This window comes from Cricetulus griseus, chromosome 3 (genome assembly GCF_003668045.3).
Source record: "Cricetulus griseus strain 17A/GY chromosome 3, alternate assembly CriGri-PICRH-1.0, whole genome shotgun sequence".
NCBI classification, from domain to species: Eukaryota; Metazoa; Chordata; class Mammalia; order Rodentia; family Cricetidae; genus Cricetulus; species Cricetulus griseus.
Window position 1 is genome coordinate 212,028,571 of NC_048596.1, and position 18,470 is coordinate 212,047,040.

At 39.6% G+C, this 18,470-nt stretch overlaps 1 protein-coding gene across 1 annotated transcript in view; it reads right to left on the minus strand.

Moving 5' to 3' along the window:
* Positions 1 to 18,470, minus strand: part of Gpr158 (G protein-coupled receptor 158) — a 182,771-nt gene that overhangs the window by 50,390 nt on the left and 113,911 nt on the right. Inside the window, exon 5 of the mRNA XM_035441709.1 lies at positions 10,186 to 10,295. Coding sequence (XP_035297600.1) covers positions 10,186 to 10,295 — 110 coding nt within the window. The remainder of the gene's footprint in view (positions 1 to 10,185; positions 10,296 to 18,470) is intronic.

The window sequence follows — 18,470 nt, forward strand, 5'->3', positions numbered from 1 at the left end:
ACTCAAGGACATCTTATATGTGGACATAAGAATATGAACAAAGAACATTAGGATAATAATATATTTGGAGGCTATAGTATGAGAATACTAATTCTGAATTACCAAATGGGTTTTATTTGTTGTTTCAAAAGTGGTTGGAACACACATATACACACAGATATGCAGTAAGTTGAAAGTAGGCAATGAAAACTCATTTAAACAAGGTGCATAGTCATGAAATCATATGTGAATACAAGGGTCTTTGTTGAGACTTAGACATTAAAATATTGATGCTATCATTAGGAATTAGAGCATAGATGAAATATTTTAAAAGTAGAACTCAAAATGGAAAGGCCATGAGTGCACATTTTATAAAGTACACTTCAAAGTTAAGTCTCATATAAAAAAGTAAATGGAACAACTGAACCAGACAAAATAAGCAAAGTTTTAAGCCTCATTGGCTTTCAGGATAGCCTGAATTCCTGTCTTAGTCACATTTAACAGTATATCTGAAAGAAGGAATAATCAAGACAAATTTCACTTTTATTTCAATTCTTATTCAAAAGGTAATTATAGATGGTCAGGATTTGGTTTATGTATTTTAGTTAATAAAAGACACCTTTTTGTCAATATGAATGCATTATCTGAGTTTTGTTCTTCATAAGAGAAGACATAACAGATCATTCTTATTTATCAACAGTGTATTTCAAGACAGCACCCCTTAATAAGTTTCTGCAAATAACATATATACATCAACACAATCAACAACCTTGGCCTTTCTGCTGGGAACCTTCAGTGTGTTTGACAGGCCAGTGTCTAAATAGTACCTGGAGGAGGCAGAGTGGTAGGAATGAGCGGAGATGGATATCTTTCAGCTTTTTGGACATTTTACAATTAAGGAGTAACTCTTTAAAGGGTAGGGGGCTTGTTTTCATGGCTCATGGGGGAGCCATTCACAATAGCTCACTGTGTACAAGGTCACAGGGATGTGGTTTCAGAGTAGCTCCAGACAGACTGCAAATATGCCAAGAAAGGGGGATGAGAGTAGGGAGGAGAGAAAATGAACATCCTGCCCAGCTCTTGGGTTCACAAAGCCCTCCTTTCCTTCTGGTAGGTGATCTTAAGTCTGGGGGTGGGTTTTGCAAAATGTGGGGTATGCAGAGCTATGGGGTATAGCCACACAGAGTTTCTGAGGATTGTCCTGAATCTGAATAGGCTGTACCCGAGCATGGGTCCCTGGTGTGCTCCACACTGATGCCTTCAACTAGTGAACATATGAAGTAAAGCTCTATTTGTTAAGAGCCAACTGTCCTTGAAGCCTTCCTGATTCATTAAATGCCATTTAAAATGATAAGCACCACTAGTGATTTAGTCTAGAACAGTTTCTCAACCTGTGGATCATCATGATCCCTGTGGGGCTGAATGACCCTTTTACAGGGATTGCCTAAGACCATCAGAAAACATGGATATTTACATTGTGATTCACAACGGTAGCAAAATCACAGCTATGAAGTAGCAATGAAAATGATTTTTTGGTTGGGGCTTAGCACAACATGAGGAACTGTAATAAAGGGTCGCAGCAATAGAGAGGTTGGGAACCATTGGCCTAAAGAGAACCCAGGCTATCAGGTAATGAGCTATGAAACAGGAAAAGAGAGACTAAGTCCTTTAAAATCCGTTTCCATTTTCTGAGAAGCCAGTTTTAGAGTTCTGTACTGCCACCATCCTGTTTCTCCTTTAGCACGCCTCTTTTCTAGAAGGCATCTAGTTACTCCCCCAGTGTGTGGCAAACAAAGGGTGATGAAAGTCTTGGGTAACTTTCTGTTCATCCCTAATGACTTCCTTAGGCTTTGAAGTTGTAGTGCTTCCTGACCATATTTATCATTGACAAGGCAAGAGACCATTCTTAGAGGCAGAGAACAACAGATCTTTTTCTCTGGTGAGCTATGTGACCTTTAGGAAACACCACCATGAGCTGTACTTCACCCAAGGGTGTTCTGAATGCAGGGCACTGGCCAGTAGAGATGTGAAGTCACAGGGAGCACTGCAGAAACAGGCTAGTGTGGGAATATTTGTTTATGATCTATAGCTTGCCTGAAGATCAGAGTGCAAAGCTAGCCACGCTACTTAGCCACAGGAGTCAGGAAGTGGTGGTGCACACCTTTAATCCCAGCATGAGGGAGACAGAGGCAGATGGTTCTCTGTAAATTCAAGGCCACCCTGGGCTACACAAAATTGATCTAGTCTAATAGAGAAGCAGAGCTCTCACAAAGATGATCTCAGCACTTGGAGTGACACACCTTTAATCCCAGCACTAGAAAGGAATATAATGAAGGAGGAGACAGGAAAGCAGGGCAGTCTGAGGAGCAATGGTGTCTGAAGAGCAGGGCCATCTAAGCAGTCTAATGATATACTCCGAGGACAGGATCACCCCTTTGGTCAGAGCATTGGTAGAGGTAAGAGCTCTCTAGTGGCTGGCTACTTTGCTTCTCTGATCTTCAGCATTAAACCCAATATCTGACTGAGTTTTTATTATTAAGACCAAAGAGAATTCGTGCTACAAAACGAATAATTCCACAAAGTAAGTTCTCCCTCTCCCTAGTCAAGATGCAGTGATCACAGACCCATGCTCCAAGGGTGCTGTCAATGGTATATGATTTTGGCTGAGGTGAGTGCTCTAACAGCTAAAGCTGTTTAGAAATGCCTCATGTGAAAGAAAATCCCTTGGTCATGACTTGGCACCTTGATGTGGTTTGGATATGAGAGAGGCTATTTCACAAAGGTTTGTGTGTGGGAAGTCGGGTCCCTTCAGAAGCCAAGTCTTAAGTGTAGAACTTTAAAGTTGGGGACTCTAGTCTGTGAGCCCTAAGCTTATTGGGGTCACTGTCTCTGGATGGATGGATTAATTCAATTATCTTGGGATGCCTGAGTTACCTGCTTCTTTCTCTTCTTGCTCTTCCTCCCCTTCAACAAGTTCTTACTTGGACTCACCAGTTTCCTACCTGAGCCTTCCCGGCACTGGGTTCAATGATCTGGACCACTATGCTCAGCTCCTTAGTTCCTTCTTGAAAACAGACAATGCCTGGTCTCTAGAATCCCTCCTGGCCTTTTGTTTTGTAATGAAACATGATATTCTTAATGGCCAGCAATACCCTTCTGCTATTTGGATGTTCAGGCTTTAAAACTGTGAGACAAATTCTTTTTCTTAATAAAGTTAGCCTGACTTCAGTGCATTGTTATAGTAACAAGCTATATAGACCTTAAATAGCAAGAGTAAACACAGGAAGATTTGCAGAGAAACCTGTGGAAAGTCACAGGTACTTGAGCAGTCACTCAGCAATGAAGGTTGGCATTTCTTTGTGTAAATGAGACATGAACAACAGCACCCTTTTCACTTGTCTTTTAAGAAAGATGGGTGTAATTTAGCAATAAAATGAAATAACCATTCTTCAAACATGTATGTAAAACCCTGTTTAAAGTTCTCTGCCACCAATGACAGCTGCAAGTTATGCTGAGCCAAACTTCATCACATTTGAGCACTGTCCCTGTAGATACCCATGAACTTGCTTTTCTTTTCTTCTAACAATTTAAGATACATAGCTGTAATTTAATATTCAAAGACTTCATAAAGAAATAGAAATAAATACCACCCACTCACTCCTTAAATTTTACTAGGAGACGAACTAAAACGTATAAAAAATAAACTTTCCCACAACTGTAAATATTTGGTACTAATGAGCACAGTGTAGAAAAGTGCTCTGGATTTTCCAGGGAGCTGAATAATGCATGAAGGGACAAATCCCAGGCCACAGTCAGGACAGGGCTTTCCACAGCTCTCTCAAATCTGTATTTTAAACAGCATAAAAAGGCCCTTTTGTTATTTTCTACTACCAAACCACTAATGTATTTTCAGAAACATTTATTATGGGGAATAAAAATTTCTTTAAGCATTGTTTTTTAAAATCTCTATCCCCTTGCTTTGCTTCCTGAAATCATACCTGGCCTTTGTAAGCCTAGAGACAGTGCTGTCCCAGTTTTCTGCTTATGTGCTTGTTTTAAGACTATTACCCTGTTATCCAGGATAGCCTCAAACTCAATCTGAATGCCGACTTCAAACTCATAATTCTCCTGCCTCGGCCTCCCGAGTGCTCAGATAATCCACATTTCATAAACAAATAGAGAAAACTAGCCCCCACGGAGCTGCTAGTTGTGCTTTTCCATCCCGCCTGCATCATTCATGGACTAACACAAGTGAATCCATGGTCCATTGAAGGAAGCTCTTTTTAATACATGATGATTCTTTGTTTTTTAGTTACTTCAGTTCTCCTGATCTAGCTAAAATTGCCCCCTCACTCTCTTTCTGATTTTCTAAAGAATAAAGAGTTTCAGGTTCAAATAAATTGCACTGCATGGACTGCCTGCCAAGTAGAGAACTTAATCAAATGAAAAAGATGGTTAAAATCTGGTCTGGGGTTGGGAGTATAGTTGAAGTGGTAGAGTCTGTGAGTTGGATGTGTGAGGCCTCATGTTCAATTCCCAGCTCCACAAATAAATAGATGGGTGAATGAATGGTGAGTACAGAGATGGCTGTCTACTTTGTATTACTGTAGATGTTGGTAATTCCAAACAATGTATGTGACACAACCCCCCCACCCCCAGGAGAGACCATGGTACCTCTACCCCACATCTACCTAATCCTGTACTGCAGGGTTAATAATCTCAGAGATCTTACAATTCTACTCTTGATTGTTTTGGTGTCTTTGTCTTTGTGATGCCTATCCATGAGAAAAAGCCATCAGAGAAAAGAGAGATTTGCTAAATGTGCATGAACTTTCCAGTCCCAAGGACATAGTGTACTGACATGGTAAAGGGAGAGCCAAGAAGAGCTCACCAATTGGTCTACTTCTTTTCCTTCATAGAATAAATAGGCCTTATGATTTTCTTTTTTAGTGTAAGAGGCTAAATTCAGATTTAAATTAGTCCTGAAATCCAGTTCCATGCCATTTTTGGCTTTACCCTATGTATAAAAAAGGATCCTGAAAGTCAACACAGACTAAAGGTAGTATTTCTAGAGCAGATCCAGGGAGGTTTTATTTTTTCCCAGTTTTTTCCAAGTATTTGGTGCTCTAGAGATCCTATAGACATGACAATCAGTCAGCAAGAGAGCAGGCAACAGAGAAAGAAATGCTGAATCCTTGAGGGAAAGGCTGAGATACATCCTTTAGTCTTTCTTGTTTACCCTATGTTCCAAAGTCTACAAAGCCATTTCATATAATCACACTCACAGTTTCCTAGAATGTTTTGATTACAGAAGCATGATTTTCTCTTCTTTTTGTTAAAAGGGGGGATGGAGATATGAAAATGAAGTTCCCATGTAAATGGGGCTATGATGTTCAGAATATACTGTCCCCCAGCACAGACTAATTTGGCCTGTAAGATCATGGACATGGTCCTCCTGGGGCCTGGTTTTCTGCCTTGCCTATAATTCTGAGTCCTTGCCCATATTGATTCAATGATCGATCCTTCAGCTTAATTGTTTCAAACTCAGTTTCTGTGGCTTCCAACTAAAAACCCTTACCTGACATATTCAAACTGCATGCCATCCTGATAATCTCACAAGTGAGGTAACCATTTATAGTTGATAAGAATGATTCTTAGATGTTAAAATTATTTGTTTTTTGTTGTGGAATATTTGTTTAATTGTGTAAAGATGTGTTATTGTTTTACCATGCCTTCTCAAAACACCTGAACGGTCTAATAAAAAACTGAACAGTCAATAGTGAGGGAGGAGGCATAGGCAGGGCTTCAGGGCAGGGAGAGTAAGTAGGAGGAATTTAGGCTGAGGAGGGAGAAAGAAAAGAAGATAACAGGGAGACACCAGGGGCCAGACAGCCAGATAGGGAGGAAGCAGGGAAGCTGAGCATACAGAATGAAAGAAAATAAAAAGCTCCAAGGCAAAACATAGATGAATAGAAACAGGTTAAATTAAGTTAAAAGAGTTAGTGAGACAAGCCTAAGTTAAGGCCGAGCATTCATAATTAATAACAGGTCTCAGTGTCTGTATTTGGGAAGCTGGTTTGTGATCCAAAGAAAATTCCAACTTTTAATTATGTAAGAAGATAATGGGAAAACTAAAATTCGAGTTTAGAATTGTCACTCTGTGTCACTCTTCTACATTGTAACATTATAAAAGAAGGTCTTTCTTTGACTCAAATCTAGTCAGAAAGCATCTGCTGAAGTTTCATTCACTAAAATCATCTACCCTCCAACAAATGCAGTACAACACATATAGTATCCCCAACACTAGCGTCCTACAAATACAGTATATAAAATACAGTGACCCCATCACCAAACAATACAGTGTATCAAATGCAGTACATCCACCACCCAGCAGATACAGTATATCATTGAAGATGGGAGCTCTGCTTGTTAATGTTTGTCAAGCTGGCACACACTAGAGATATTAGAGAAGGAACCTCAGGTGAGGAATTGACTCCATCAGATTGACCTATGGGCAGGCCTGTAGGAACATTGTCTTGATTGATGATTGATGTGGGAGAACCTAGCCCACTGCAGACAGCACCAAGCAGGGCAGGGGGGCCTAGCTTGTATAAAATAAATCGCTGGGTATGGTCTAGGGGAGCAAGCTGGTTAGCAGCATTCCTTTGTGTTTTCTGCTTCTGCTGCTTTTCTGCTTGAATTCCTGCCTCATATTCTTCATGGATAAACTGTGATGAGGAGGAAAGGTAAGCAAATGACCTCCCACTCCCCACCAAGTTGGTTTTGGTCATGGTGTTTTCTGACACCACCAGAGCAGGAGCACAAACCTAGAATAGCCAGTCATACTCTTAGAGTGCTCACGTTTTTTTGTTTTTTTGTTTTTTGTTTTTTCTAGAAATGCTAAAGGCTTCATTTATAGGTGAACAATACAATAATTGGTTAAATTTAGGCAATAAAGAAAAAACCAAATACAAGAGTAAGGCCATGAGATTCATACAGGATTAGAATAATTTTACTCAGTAACTTGGAAAAAAGTTTCTACCAATTTTAAGCCTTCAACAAAGCAATTCTTCTTCCCTGAAGTGATTTCTAGAGCCTCACAGAGGAAATAACTTCCATTTCAGTCTTTAAAATAAGCAAAAGATGATTAAAGAAACCAGTTTCCAAAATTCTAATTATTTCATAAGCCCTTATGATTGCTGCTGTATCAGAATCAGTTAATATCCTCTTTAAAGCAGTTTCCATTTGTTGCTTTTAAAGTATTTTAAAGGGAACACCATATTGTTACTATAAATTTAAAATAAACCAGCTAATACATCCCATAAATTATTAGCAGCTACGGAAATAAATATAGTAGAACAGAATGATGACTCTTAAGAACATGACACTGCAGTGAAAAGCTCCAAGCCTGAAGGTTGGCCTGCTCTCTTCCAGACGAAGATTAGCAGTGGTGTGACAGGTGTTAAGAAAAACTGAGACGCTCCAAACTAATCCTTCTCCTGGAAATAATCAGGAGGATTGAAAAGTGAACCAAAGAAGAAGTGATCTTCTTACTTTATGATTTTGTGCTATTTAATGATGTCCTCAAATTACATCAAATATCTTTCTGCAGGCCACAGTGTTATGTGTTCCAAGTGCGTGGGTCACCCTGAGGTATCATATGGTGAGACTGGGGATATGAATGAACTATGGAAAGAAGTTTAGAGATCTGCAATTTACTTTTTTTTGTTCATTCAGTCAGCCATTCATTTTCATTCATTCATTTGTTCATTTATCCACTAATGAGTTAAACACTTCTATATGTAGGTCACAAGACCGCCTGGGATTCAGTGGCTAGACTTTCACTCACCTCAAGAAGATAAATGACAATGAAGATTACCACTAAATTACAAAATGTTAAAGCAGTGAAAAGATTATAACGGACAGCAAGTGCTAGTCTAGTAGCAAGGGAGGTCTTGATCAAGTCTCAAATAGGCAAGTCTTACTACCCATTGTAGATTGCCACTGATGTCTTATACCTTTTGGTGAGTATCAGTAGACAAATAGCAGTTATGTATGGAATGGAAACCTGGAGGGCATTACAGTATGACACAGTGTACTGACATGGTAAAGGGAAAGCCAGGAAGAGTACACCGATTGTCTTTTCCTTTTCATTTGTAAGATTTATTGGCCTATGATTTCTTAGCATTTGAAGCTAAATTCACATTGATATTTGCTCTCCTGAAATCCAGTACCATAATGTTTCTAACTTCACTACACACACACACACACACACACACACACACACACACACACACACACACACACACACACAAGAAATCCTGAGATTCATAGATGATCTGGATAATTCTCAGCAATTAAATACTAGAAAGGAAAGATGGGACAGAAAGATGAAGGAATCAGGAAAGAAGGGAAGGAGGGGGGAAGATGGAGGGAAACAGGAAGAGAGGGAGGAAGGGAGAGAAAGATGGAGGGAAACATAAGAGAGAAAGGTAGGAGGGAGGGTTGGGCTTGTGTGGGAGATACAGTAATTATCATATTTTCAAAAAGAGTGTAATGAAAGAGATTAAAGAAAAGAAACACACCACATACCATTGAAAGTAAGCCTGCATGAGCCTCGGTAGAACAACTTGACTAAGAAATCCTTATAGCCAGGTGGATACAGAGCAGGATGCTCTATGGTCATCCAAACTGCCTCATGCTCATCAGTACCAGGGCTTCAGCTTCTTCCTGAAGGCATTTCCCCTCCTTTCCCCTCTGACACAACTTCACCAATGTTTTCTTTATACTTGTAGATGAGAGGGAGGGAAAGCCCAGGATTTCCAGCCACCCCCTAGCACCACAGACAGGAAGTTTATTTTATTGTCCTGTTTTCATATTTGGGTGGCCTTGAAATAAATATAAGGGAACTTAACAATATCCTCCATTTTTCAATGTTGACAAACCCTGAAGGAATGGTAAAATAATTTTAAATACTTTGTTATTCTTTTAAATAACAAAAATATATAATTTTCCTCCCTCAAATCCTTCTAAAACTCCCTTACTCTCTCTAATTCATAACCTCTTTTTTCTTTAATTGTCACTACATATATAAGACAAATACTATATGAAATATATTCCAAAATGTACAATACAACACATTTATTCTGTATAATGTAACTTAATCATCTGTAACTTCAACCTGAACAAGGATGACATCAATAGATATACTAACATGGAAGGGGAAATTTCATGGGGCCCGAACCCTAGACAAAAACCTACAGGTAACTAAGAAGTTATTAGAGCAGGAAAATCCGTCAGTCTTCCCCAGGGAAGAGCCTCCTAATTTGTTATCCCAAACCATTTTAAAAATGACTATCTTGGAATGTCAGCAGGGTTATCCTGGGGCATGGAATTTGGGAAGGGAAGGCAGCATTTTTGTACAATTGCTGACTTCTATAGGAGTGACAGTAACCATTACTTGAGCTGCACTGTCTTTCCATCCTGTTTCAGTGAGTAAATGCTGTTAACATCCCAGCAGTGTTATGTTTTTTTTTTTTTCAAAGCAACTCCATCCTCTAATAGAAACAGTTTCTTAAAGCACCTTGTTTGAACAGTACAGTTCTTTAAAGTTTTCCGAAGAATGTAACAAATATTTCTAGAGGATGTCTCAGGTTCCTGTTGCTGTGATAAACCCTTGACCAAAAACATCTTGTGAAGGAAACGGTTCATTTCATCTGACACTTGCAGCATACAGTCCATTCCGTCCCTGAACGGCAGGGCAGGAACTCAAGCAGGTCAAAAACCTGGAGAAAGGAACTGAAATAGGGGCCATAGAAGAATGCTGCTTATTGGCATGCTCCCTGTGGCTTGCTCAACCTGTTTTCTTATGCAACTCAGCACCAACTTCTCAGGAGTGGTACCACCCACAGTGGGCTGGGCCCTCCCACACTGTTATTAATCAAGAAAATGCTTCCTGAGACTTGCTTATGGGCTAGTCTAATGGAGGCAATTCTTCAGTGTAGGTTCACCTTCTAGAGCACTCTAGCTGTTGTCAAGTGAAGAAGAAGAAGAAAAAAAACCTAACCAGATGTGTGAAATACATGTGTGTCTATCAACTTGCTATTTACATTGGTGCATAATGGCCAGCTCAGTTTACAATTAGTTGAAAACCAAACAAGTCGGTCCCTCTGTGGAAATGAGAACTGGTGAAGCATAATAACATACCTGTGAAGCTTGAGAGTCACAGTTCCGTAAACAGTGGCAAAACCGAGAAGACGGACCCACCTTAGGAGAATACAACGGAAGGTACTTGGCTCAAAGTACAGAATAACAACCTGCAGGATGAGACAGAGAGAGACCTTCAGCATCAATTGCTGCCCCACCATGGTTAGTAGTTTATACCTGGGTGCTTAGTATGTGTTAATTTTGACATAAACATACACTCACTGAAATAGTTATTTAAAATGCTCTCTTAATTCATTACTGACACTGAAGAACTATGGGAATCTCTCTATTGATTTCAGTGAAACCTGAAATCTTGAAATCTAATTTCAAGGAGTTCCGATCACCTGCTTCCAAGTTTGTAGTATGCAAACATTTGTCTCTTTCTTTTCCACACAACTTTGCAGGGTGCTTCTCTCTGCCTTCCTCTACTACAGCCTTTCCATTCTCCTATCCCCTCCCCCTGTGTAAGGCAGTCTAACAGGTTTTCCATACTATATACCTCTCAGCATCCATCCACCACTCAACTCAGAACATGGACCAATGATTTCACTAAATCCTTGCATCTCACTTCAGAGTTTCAATAAACAGAAATGAAATATTACAGATGTTTGCCGATGTGCTGTTGAGGCAAAAAAGCATCAGGAGAGAGAGACGTATGCCAAAGATTGCAGTGACATAACACAGGAGCTACAGAAGGTGTCTGAACAGCTTCAGTGAGTCCACAGAACAAGTGACCAATTCTATGGGACAGACAAAAGCCATGTACAAGATACTCCAATGTCTTTCATACACTCCTATGTAAATTTCGTAAGTACTCATGGAAAAATAGGTCTGACTCTGCCAGGGAGCCTTGGGTAGTGCTAAAGGATGAATGAATGATGTTGCAAGGAGGGACTTACAATTACCTGTGTCAACAGGTATTAACTTTGCTAAAGTCAAGGCGATCATCACAGGAACTCTGGTGGTGGCCAAAAGCCTGAGTGTTACCTTTGGCTTTTTAAACTAGAAGCATGTCTACTGTGGTCAGCTAACATTTCTCTCCACCACTGCACAAATACAATCCCTTTCCTCAGTGTCTCTAGAATGACATTAATTACAACTTATTCATGCTTCTCAACTATTTTAGGGGATTGGAAATGAGCAAGACAAAAGTCTTAGGGAGACCTTTTTCAGGCTAAAAGTAGGCACATACCCAAGAAATTGCCACATTGTGTGTTCTGGAAGCCATGTGATAACTTTCAGCTCTATTCTTTCACTTACAAAAAATGTATTATCAAATTATTAATTTTCCAACTTTGTGTGTGTGTGTGTGGAGAGAGAGAGAATATACACATAAATCTTTGCCTTTAAGATTTATAAGAAAAAGATATAAACACAAAAACCATTTGTAAATTTGTACAATGAATTTATCTCATTAATTTTAGAAATATTGTCTCTGCATATGAAAGCAGTAGTAATTATCAGTTCCAAAAAGCAAGTGCCATTGTTAAGTAAGGATTTGATGCTAAATGAGGAAGAGAGAACTTGGGGCAGGGGAGAGCTGTTGATGCAAGACTAAGGGATTTGGGGACCACCTTGTTTCTTCTCACAGCAAAAGGAAATAGCAAATAGGAGACTGGAGACACCAGAGTAGAAAATGACAACACTTAAATCTTGACTATTAGCATTAGAAATGGATTTTGAAATTATTCTGGCAACATGGATTCCTGGGGTACACAGTTCTGAGTTATAAGATAGCTTCCCACTGTACAGTAAGTTCTGTCAGAGAAAGAAATAGACAGAGGGGTAAGTAGTTAAATAGCACCTAGTGCAAAGAACATCCAGTAAATATTGGCTAATTTTAGTAGGAGAGTTGCTTTGTTTATTCCTTGTTGTAGAAGTCACAGTTTTCATAGTCTTATAGTTACACCCCATTGTTTCCATGGATGATTTTTCTGCCCTTCCAGCCATAGTTCTTTTGAGTTTCTGTCTTCATGTTTGGCTGTATAGCTTCTCCACATCTTACATCTTTTAATCTCTAAACCAAAAGTAGAATTATAGAAAGCTGTGGGTCTCTATGTTCATGTACTTTACAAATAGAAAAAAAAATTACAATGTTTCCTTAACAACCTATTTAGAGGTTTTTTTTTAAAGAAAATGTTATTTTAAAAATAAACTATTTGAAAACCACTAGTACTTACCAATAATTGTTATTTTAATTGACATATTCAACATTTATTAACTCAGAAAGGAATTTAGAAACCCTAAATGCAAATTAGATGTGTAATTGGTCTTCAAAGATGTTATAAATGCACAGAGCAGATGTTAAGCATATGACAAAAATAATGGCATGTTCATATGAAATACTACATAGGAGTTGGGTATGTTTCACACACTTAGGCCTTTTTCATTCTCACAACACTTTGTACCTATGCAACTTTATAACAGAGAAGTGGGGCACGGAGAGCCGAAGTCAAGTGCCCAGGGTCTCAGACTTGGAGATGTTGGTGACAGGGTCTGAATGCAGGCATTTTGTGCAGAGTTCATGCTTATAAGAGCTCTGCCCACCAGCCTCTCTAGATACTCTCTTAGTGGGAAGGGACTGAGGTCATTAACCTTTGAACTAAAGCACGAGGAGGATTTGGAGGAAGGGCAAATAATTTCAGGGGACTTGAATTTATTTCAGCTGGGAGGGTGGGCATCTGAGCAAGGACCTAAGGAGGAGCAGGTGTCTGTGTGCAGGTCAAAGCACAGCTGGGGGTGATGAGACTGAGGTGTTGTGGAAAAGTCTATCTCGTGTGGCCACAGTGAGGAAGAATAAACAAAGAGAAGCATGGATGACACAGCTCTGAAACAGGGGCCAGAGCGCTGGAAGCTTTGAATAACAGGGTGACAGGTTCAGAATTATTCCATGGGCACCCTATTAAGATTCTTCCGGCTGAGATTTGAATATTTGTTAGAGAACTCATCTAGCAACAGACGGTCAAAGGATTGGTTGGACTACAGAGCAGGAAGAAACCGAAGGCAAGATTGGTTGGGAGGGAGAATAAGCTGGGGTGATTCATCTTGTAGACAGATTACTTCTCTTTGTTTTAGTCCATGGTGTTCATTGCAGGCCCCAAACAACTGTAGGAATGTTTCTGCTCACATCACTATCCAGCTTAGGACTTGAGTGGCTCTCAGACTCTTAGAAGAAAATTCAAAGTCTTTCAAATGGTTGGCAAGGCTCAGCACCACAGAATCCCACTCATCGCTGCTGTGCTGTTATCTTGTTCCCACCCAAGCCTGCAGACCCTTGCATGTGTGGCTTCTTTCTATGGATGTTCCTTGCACTATCCCATGCCTCACCTGTCCATGGGTTATTTCTGTCCATCCCCTTTGGCTTTGACCAGAATACTCCTTCCTTTCTGAGGAAGAGGACTTTCTGTTGGATTACTCAAGATCTCTACTTGTTCATCACCTCTCTCCTCTATCAGGAACAGGCTCTGTGACAGTCATGTTCATCTTGTCTGCTTCTGGGACACTGAGAATGAATGCTGGCATGCCAGAAATGTCTCAGTCATGGTACTTTGAATGAAATAAAGCAAACAAAGCTATAAAGGGAAAAAGTACCACTTAATGTAATCAATGTTGAGAGACCAAGAATTCAGTCATTTGCTAGAACAAAGAAAAGAATATCTGACTCAAGAAAACATCTGATTATTCCTTGAGGCAAAGGAAAATAAATATTAAAGACATGTACAGAGTTTAAGCCTGGTTGACTGAGAGAAGGATGGTTGTGTTTGAAATGAATCAGATAAAAGGAAATGATGGAGTAAATTATGAGACTTCAACCTAGGCACTTCCCTGTCACATCCTTCATGACTCAGCTCAGGCTTGGCATCTATGACACTTCCCACTCCTCCCACACAACATCAGAGTTCCATCTTATTTGTACATTATTTACTCTTGTTTAATGCTAGGCTTCCTTCATTCACTCAACAGCTCTATTTTAAAGTAATTATTTCTGCAACTCAGTTGTTTAACGTTTCTTCCTTGCTGTGACATAATGTATTAAAGATCAGTCCATGATCCATGTTCCTGCTGACTGTAAAGGGCAAGGAAGCTACTTTTGCAAGGATATTGATGACTGAAGACTCACAGCTTAGAAACAGGAACATGGAAGGCCTCCGCAACAAACCCTACCCCCTCCAAAAGTAAACGCCTAGACAGAAAGCTATCGAGAACTCTTAAAAACTGTGATAAAGAGGATGAAGTGTAGCTCTCCATAACTGATGTCAAAATGGCTTTATTCATTAACCAATAAAAGCAAAACATATTTGCACTGTACAGAAGGACATCCCATATGAGAGTTTTGTGTTATTCTCATGCCATTTGTCCTCATTGGATGCTGGTTCTGCTCTCACTGGATGCTTGTGTTTCCCATCATGCAAATCCATTAGCAGAATAAACTTCTCTTGTTAAATAATTGGCCAGCCTATGGTGTTCTGTTATAAGAACAGAAAATGGACCCAGATATGCCATGTATTGATCTCTATGCTCATATTCATCTTTCATCACCCATGTTTTGGGTCCAAGTGCACCTCACCATCTTTGTTTTAAGGGAGAAGAGATTACATGTCAATGATGGCAATACCTAATTTGCTTCATGTTATCAAAATTATCACTTTTAGAATCTCAACCCACAGAAAGTTCCTTTATTGGAAGACATGCTGAAGGCAGAATTCCAAATTACCACTACACGGGAAAACTGTCTCCACTCTTTCCCTAACACTAGAGAATAATTAGAGCCATAAAGATACATCAAATATGAAGAATGATGAAAATGTTCAACTCCATCTACTGAGTAATCCAAGTACTGAAGAACACATGCCAGCTGATCTTACTGGTGGGAGTGGACACTTTGGGCACTAATTTTAAATTTTTCATTCTTTTAAAAATAGTCTTTCCCTCATGTTCCAGTAAGTCTACACAGGTAATTATTCCATTCCTTAAGTTATGACATTTTTTATGTGTAGTGCCAGGGATTGAACCCAGGACCTTGAGCATGCAAGACTTCTACCACTTAGGTATCCTCAGCCCTATATAGCTATATAGGGTCTCCCTATATAGCTCTGGGTGGCCTTGAACTTGTGTCCTATCTCAGGATGGCCTGAACTTGAGCTCCTTCTGCCTCATACCTCCTACATTCTGAGATGACAGCATGCAATAAGTTATGGCTTTAAAGTATGCTGATTGAAGTCTGTTGGGTTACAATCCTCCTTTGATACTCAAAACAGCTAATAGTGGGAAAAAGAGAACCAGAAAGAAAAATAATATTTATTAGCCCTCTCAAATGTGCACAAAACAGAAGAATGATTTTGAATAGAATATGTATTTTTAAAGGAAAATCATAACTTTAGAAGCAGAAACATGATCCATGTTGGCTCAGCAGACAAAATCTTAGAGATACATTGGTCAGAAGCCAGCATGGCCTGACAGCCATCCCAGAGGAACTCTGAGAGGTAGCTGTGTGATGCTCATTACTGGGTTTTAGCCCAGTGCTTTGGAGACTTGAGCACTAGTGTTAAACAGCAGCCCTGCTTTCCTAATTAACACAACAAATGTCAGTTGCTTCAGTTCAGAGAAATAAGTTGTGAATTAAACTACTTTTGTGAGTGAATGAAGTGTTACGTGCTTTGGGGTTTCTATTAGCAGGAGTTGAGAGGACAGTTTGGCTTATAACAACATTACTTGTTAATAGAAGGCATAATAATGGTCATAGTTGTAAATTAATTATTTAAAGTTTCATTCAAACTCCAAAAAATAGAAACACAAGGTACTTGATGCAGCTTTACATTTGCACAAAGACCATGCATGTGACAGGACCATTAATATGATCACACACCCACACAGCCATGGGTTACAGCTTCTTACTTTGTTCTTGGCTCCTATTACTCCAAAATTACAAGAAGGAATAAATTGTCTAAAATATAAAATATAGAGATAACTTCAAAATTATAAAATACTTGGAGGTCACTCTGTGTCAGTATATAATGCACCTGGTAATTCCTTTAAAAATCCCAAATATCCCTGAAAATACAAAAAGAAACTAAAAACTAAAGATAAATATGACAGGATGGCAAAGCCTTAGTAGTGACTATACTTGCAGTTTGGTAGGGTGTGTCCAATTAAGAAGCACAGTCTAACCCTGAGACCAGAAGCTTTTTACAAGATAAACATCTTCAAACTCCTTGGTCATATCCAATTCCACTGAACTGTTTGTACATCAGTGAGCATGGGAACCTTCTGTCCAGGACTTCCCAACCTCATCGGCTTTTCCTCTCTCAGGCCATTCAAGGACCAGAGTGCCAAGAGGTGGAGGCAGCTGTGGACCCTCAGCTGGGAAAGAGCACTGCAAAGTGGGGGGAGTCAGTACTGGGATGAGTGCTGGGAAGGACAGGCCTCCTTCCTGGGCTCAGTTTCCCAATTTCCCCCCAGGGAAAGGTTCTTCATGGAAACAGTCCAACCTAACAAACAGAACAAACACACAAACACATCACTGTCTTGTTTGTATTGCACACAAGTGACTGTCTTGAGAATTCACAGCCTCAGATTCCAGGTTCAAAAGAAATGTTTTGATCAAAAATTAATTGTGATGCATACTTTATGAAAGATGGTCACCTCATCCTTCCCAATCATGTTCTCACAATATGGGTGAGTACAGAAAAGCTTTCTGGAGATACATTTAGTGAAAAAAATAGCCAGTAAACAACATGCATGAAGTACCTGATGTGGTTTTAGACATGCTTAGAATTCACATGTCTGTATGTATCTACAGATCCATATCCATGTACAGAAATGAAAGTATATTTGACTATTACACTAAATATAGCACCCTTATTTTATTCCAGAAAACAAGGCAAAAAAGAGAACAAGCATAAATGGTGCACAGAGAATATATTTTATTATTTATTCCTCTTCAGAATTTCACCTGGTCCTGCGGCGGGCGCCCGAGCCTCAGGTAAGTCTGGGCGATGCTCTGCCCCCCAAACCTCCCCCATCAACCCCTGCTTGCTTCTGCCTGAGCCCACTCGGGCAAGAGTGGACCTGCCCAGACTGGGAAGGCCCACCCTGAGTCCAGACACACCCCAGCCTTGTCCAACCACCGCCATTTGCCATCTGGCTGCCGCCAGAGGCTGAGCCCTCCACTTGCCACTGCAGAGAAGGAAAGACCCCCACCTGCACTCACTGGAAGAAGGGGTGGGAAGAAGACAGAGTAAGAACACACTCAACAACAGAAAAACCAATATGACACCACCAAAATCTAGGGACTCCACACCAACAAGATCTGAAAAGCCCAACACAAAGGATGAAGAAAAGATGGACCTCAAAAATTACCTTAGAAAGATAATAGAGACCTTTAAAGAGGAAACAAGAAAATCCCTTAAAGAAATAGAAGAAAAAAAAACAAGCAAAAAATTGCATGAAATGGAGGGAAAGACAAACCAAAAAATTCAAGAAATAAACAAACCTCTTAAAGAATGTAAAGAAAGCCAAGAAAAAAAACAACCAAACAAGTGAAGGAAGCACTTGAAATAGTTCAAGGCATGAAAGCTGAAATAGACACAATAAAGAAAACACAGAATGAGGGCATTCTGGAAAGAGAAAGGCTGGATAAATAATTGGGATCTAAAGATGCCAGTATAACCAATAGAATTCAAGAGATGGAAGAGAGATTCTCAGTTGCTGAAGACTCTCTAGTCATCGACCAAAGAAAATCTCAAGTCCAACAAATCCCTAACACAAAATATCCAGGAAATATGGGACTCTGTGAAAAGGCCGAACTAAGAATAATAGGTATAGAAGAAGGTGAAGAAATACAGCTCAAAGGTACAGAAAACATATTCAACAAAATCATAGAAGAAAACTTCCCCAACCTAGAGAAGGATATGCCTACAAAAGTACAAGAAAATTACAGAACACCAAACAGACTGGACCACAAAAAGAAGTCCCCTCAACACATAATAATCAAAACACCAAACCTACAGAATAAAGAGAAAATATGAAGAGCAGCAAAGGAAAATGTTCAAGTAACATATAAAGGCAGACCTATCAGAATCACACTTGATTTCTCAATGGAAACTTTGAAAGCCAGAAGGTCCTGGATAGATATCCTACAAACACTAAGGGAACATTGATGCAAACCCAGACTACTGTATCCAGCAAAGTTTTCAATTAATATAGATGGAGAAAACAAGATATTCCATGACAAAATGAAATTTAAACAATACATATCCACAAATCCAGCACTACAGAAAGTCCTA